The sequence below is a fragment of the Poromitra crassiceps genome (assembly GCF_964638095.1).
Source record: "Poromitra crassiceps genome assembly, chromosome: 9".
Classification (NCBI taxonomy): Eukaryota; Metazoa; Chordata; class Actinopteri; order Beryciformes; family Melamphaidae; genus Poromitra; species Poromitra crassiceps.
The window spans coordinates 48,783,527-48,788,526 of NC_139630.1; the positions used below are offsets into that span (position 1 = coordinate 48,783,527).

General features: G+C 43.2%; 1 protein-coding gene across 2 annotated transcripts in view; it reads left to right on the forward strand.

Moving 5' to 3' along the window:
- The window catches only part of usta (uronyl 2-sulfotransferase a), an 82,668-nt gene that overhangs the window by 37,315 nt on the left and 40,353 nt on the right, over window positions 1-5,000 (forward strand). The window contains exon 2 of one of the 2 annotated variants that reach the window (XM_083643233.1): window positions 1,053-1,169. The exons of the other annotated variant lie outside the window; for it this stretch is intronic. Coding sequence (XP_083499359.1) covers window positions 1,053-1,169 — 117 coding nt within the window. The remainder of the gene's footprint in view (window positions 1-1,052; window positions 1,170-5,000) is intronic. 2 annotated transcript variants of the gene reach the window in all.

The window sequence follows — 5,000 nt, forward strand, 5'->3', positions numbered from 1 at the left end:
TGAGGCGTGTGTGTGACTGTGAGGCGTGTGTGTGACTGTGAGGCGTGTGTGTGACTGTGAGGCCCAGCCGGCTTCCAACATCTGGACTGTGTTTGCTGAGTAATAGAGTCAGCGTAAAGCAACACAGGCCGGCTTGTTGCCAGTGAGCCCAGTTGTGGTTGGTTTTTAATGAGCTGGTTTGATCGCCGCTGAGGTTTAACTGTTGTTGTTGTTGTTGTTGTTGTTGTTTTAGTAAGGGCCCACCATTATTTGTATCACATTTTTTATTTTTCCTCACTCCTGGTATCGAGGGCTTCAGAACATTCCATAGTGTGAAAAACACAGTGTTGGGGGTAACTCATTACAAAAGTAATATATTACATGTAATATATTACTTTTAGCAGTAACTCAGTAATATAACTTATTACTTATAGGATTTCAGTAATATTATACCAGTTACTTTGTCAAGTAACTCAAGTTACAAATTGAGTTACATTTTATTAAATCAAAGCACATATTTAAAAAAGATGCAATCATTTCCTAATCAAACTGTGTGTTTTTATGCAAATACCCACTATAGATGACAATAACAAAGGAAAAGAATAACATTTAGTATTTTGGATTGTTTACACTGACTTCAAGGCGGTTGAAATGATTTTTCAGGATGGTGCCGGGGCAGCGATGTCATTCTGTTGCTGCAGTTGTTTTGGTGAAAGTAATGCAAAAGTAGTGTAATAAGTAACAAGTTACTCTACACAGAAAGTAATATTGTAATGTAATTTATTACTTTCAAATGAGAGTAACTGACCACATCAGTAATATGTAGTATATTACATTTTGAAAGTAACTTGCCCAACACTGGAAAAACACATATAATTCTGAATATGTTGAGAGGTGTGTTTAAAACGTACAGCAATTGGCAAAAATCTACATTTACATTATGTAATTTTGTCTTATAAATCACAATATATACTGTGATAATCTTGGCTAAGACACTTTTGTTTGTTTTTATTTTGTTTTCTATCACCCTAAGGCAACTTAAAGGCTCCCCTCCCATTTGGCTTCTTTTATAGGCGTGTATGGGGAAAATCACTGGTCAGTCAAAATGGCCGCCGGCAGGCTCTTTATCCATAAGGACAGGCTAGCGAGACAGCCGGCGTCGTGTCCGTGTGTCCACAGCCCCAAACGAGGTACGTACCAAACTGCACAGCCACTTAGCTCCTGAGTGTAAAACAGGAAATGACTCATCCAGAATGAGCTGACAGAGCGTGTGCCCTGGCAGCGCATCACATCCTGTCGTTAACAATATTTCTCTTTCCATGCCTGACCTGCGCGTGACACTCATGACTGTGAAAATGGAGGGAGGACACCGTGTTGAGGAAGGCATTGTTGTACGCATCGTTTCCCCCTCGCTTGTTTATGCGTGACGTCTCCGGGGCGAGTCCTGCTTCGACATGAGCGGCGCCGGCGTCAGTCAGACGTCTAATAGAATCTCTCAACTTCTTACCCAATTTTCTACTTCACGGCTCGTTTCTTTATTTCAAAGCTATGCCTGATTTCAAAGAGGCAGTCGGCAGAGGCATTCGCAGGCTGCGTGACAGCTCGGGTCTCCTGAGGTCGAGGGTTCGTACCTGTTTCAAGTCTAAACAGAACCCCCCCCAAAATGTTTCAAGTCTAAACAGAACCCCCCCCCCCCTAAAAGAGAAGTGGTTGAAGTGCACTATGTATGTACTTTAGTTCCCTACACGACCTTCCTCCAAGTGGCTGTCAGCGGCCTGTATATCGACTTACTCCTTCCAGCGTAAATTCTATAGATGTGGGGTACGAGTGGGACGGTTCAAAGCAGCTTATTTCTGACGCCTACATTTTAAATGCACCGCTGAGTAGGTGATAGCGGATCAGCCGTTATCAGGCACAACAAGCCAGACCTGTGAGTCGCATTACCACCCCGACACGCATTACCACCCCGACACGCCACATTACCACCCCGACACGCCTTTCAAAAGGTCTATCATTAGTTCAAAGCCTCATTCAGCTGCCAACATCAATTCACTAGTGCTACAGATTGTCTCTGCCTTCTACCATCTGTCATGCTGTCACTCTTTTTCAAGCACAGTGATAGGGACTTGGATTTATTTATTTATTTATTTGCACAAATGATGTGAATCACTCCCATCTCCTCTAGGGACGCACAATGATATAATCGGTATCCGATAAAGGCCTTCTGAGATATGGCAGGCCGATAAAATGATGCTTAAATGATGCTAACCCTAACCCAGGGAGAACATCATCCAAGCCTGTTTACGTAGGATTAATGGATCTTAAAAATAAAATATGGCGTTTCACATAACCTAAGTTGTAGTAGTTTTCTTATTTTGCCCAGTGAAACGGCTCAGTTTTGAAAAGCATTGTATTTATGTCTGCATCTGCCAGTGGGCCATCATGATAAGAGTATAGGCATAATATTGTGTTAATTCATTACAGGAGATACTTGCTGTTCTCTGAAATTAGGTGGGGGAAAATGCGTAATCGGTATCGGCAAAAAATCCAATATCGTGCATAGGGTTGGGTACCGAAATCGGTACTTTTAAGGGTACCGACCAAAACACATCGCTACTACTGAGTACCGATTCAAGTAAAATCTATCGGTACCAAATTTCGGTACCTGCTGAGAGTGCTTCTGTGTGTAAAATGTTCTAAATAAATAACAATGTTGAAATTGATAAGTTTGGAATCATTTTTTACAACTGAAATTACAAGTTTGTAATTACGGAGAGAGTAAAGTAAAGTAAAGTGAAGGTACTCTTGGGTACCGGTACCGAATTCCAGATACCGGACCCGGTACCGGTATCGGTTCAAATGTGAACAGTACCTAACCCTAATCCTACATCCCTAACCCTCCGGGTGTTTCTTCAGACATCCATGGGAGATCCCTGAGGTTTCTCTCCTGCCTGTGTGTCTCTTATTTAGGCTTGAACCTGGAAGCGGAGCCAGCGCTGCGTTGCTGGCTCATCAGTGTAGTGCGTCCGTCGGTGCCCGCAAATGACATGCTGAGAGAGTCGTCCTCGAGGACCTCGAGTCTCCCAACCTCTGCGTGTGTTTACGCATGTGTTTGTCCTCAGTTAAGGGTAGACCCAAATTTTAGGGGAGCACTTGATTTCCACGAATCAGTTGCCCTTCCAAAGATCTGGTCTCTGGGCACCTGCAATAACATTTATATTTATATCACGAAGCTGGCTGAGCGTTGTCACGGCCGCTCCGTGAGAGTGACTGAGGAGAAAGGTGGAGCAGAGCGCAGTGGGAGGAGACCCCGACCCGTCGCCTCGCTCCCCTCTGTAATTAGCCAGGCGGGTCTTAATGGAGGGCCACTCCCACACTCCAAATCAAAGGGTTGGGTTGACCACACAGATACAGTACACACACACACACACACACACACACACACACAGAAATACACACACGCACGCACACACACACACACACACACACACACACACACACACACACAGAAATACACACACGCATGCACACACACACACACACACACACACACACATAACCCAAGCGCACATACGCACGCTGACATTTTGGGTGTTGTTGTGTATATACACATAGCACAAAATGTTAAGTTTAACTGGGTGCGTTTTACACAGCTGGGTTAGGCGTATGTCATTATGTCATTTTCAAATACTACATATATCTATTACATCGATCCATCTATCTATCTACTGTATCTATTTATCTTTCTATCTACTGTACTATCTATCTACTGTATCTATTTATCTATCTATCTACTGTACTATCTATTGTACTATCTATCCCACAAACCTTCTCTCTATGTCTGTCTGTTACACACACAAGCTGTGCCGATCAAGCCGCTCCTGGGTGTTCCTACTGTATTTAAGCGCACCACCTTTCATTTTCTCTGTCTCAGTCTGTGGAGGATGTGTCCAAATTACAGCCGGATGTGGTGAAGCAAGAGAAAGTCTGCTCTTCAGAAGGATGTGGAACCTGCAATCTGGCGGAGCATACTTGTAGTACAGAGCATTCCAGCGCACTTCAAGTCTGGTCCCACAGCAAAGCGAAGGGGCCCCTAACTGCCATGCTTACTGCCATCATGCCCTGTCTACTCTCTTGGCCTTATTCACAACCATTCCTGTGTGGTTCTTCCACTCCCACCTCGGACCTATTCTGGGATGTGCTGCTCTCTCCTAAACCCTACTTAGCTAAGTCACTATTTTCATAGAGCAAATGAAACGCTTTACAGTATGCTCTAAATACATGTTTATGAAATTCCCTAACGTACTAACATTCCTAAAGCGGCCCAGCACCAAAGGGAAAATTGGAAAGGAATTGTTTTGGGCTGGTTCTGACGGAGCCTGGCCCTGGTGGCTTATTTGGGTAAAATAAAAGTTAGAATAGTGAATGAAGTTCCTTATGCCACATTTCTACCGTACCTACCATGACTTTTTCCCACCAGTATCTTCTCTCTCTTTTCACCGTAGCATCTCCCTCTCTCCACTCTCATTATTAAATATGTTTCGTAATTCTATGTAATCCTCTGCATTTACTATAACTTTTCTCAGCTATCATTGTTAGCCCAATTATCCCACCACTCTATGACTAATTGGTTGCACAGGAGGCCAGCTTAGCTAGGTAGGTAGGTAGGTAGGTAGGTAAGTACTTTATTAATCCGTGAGGAAATTCAGGTGTTCAGTATAGCAGCTCGCAGGCCAAAGACAAAATGAAACATGACATAGCACAAAAACCAACAAACATGACAAAACAGAACAATGTAGCCAGTACAAGACAGTAACATGACAGGTAGGTTTCAAGTTAAAGATTAAGAAGAGCCAATTCAAAGATTAAAAGAAAGATTTAAAAGTTACCACAATACTAAGATACAAGATACAATTGAACGGTAACTAAAATACTAAAAAATACTAGTTGCACAGTGCCCATATCTAGTCAGATCAAATTGCACAATGCCCGTACCTAGACCACAGCAGCGTCTGAGTAGC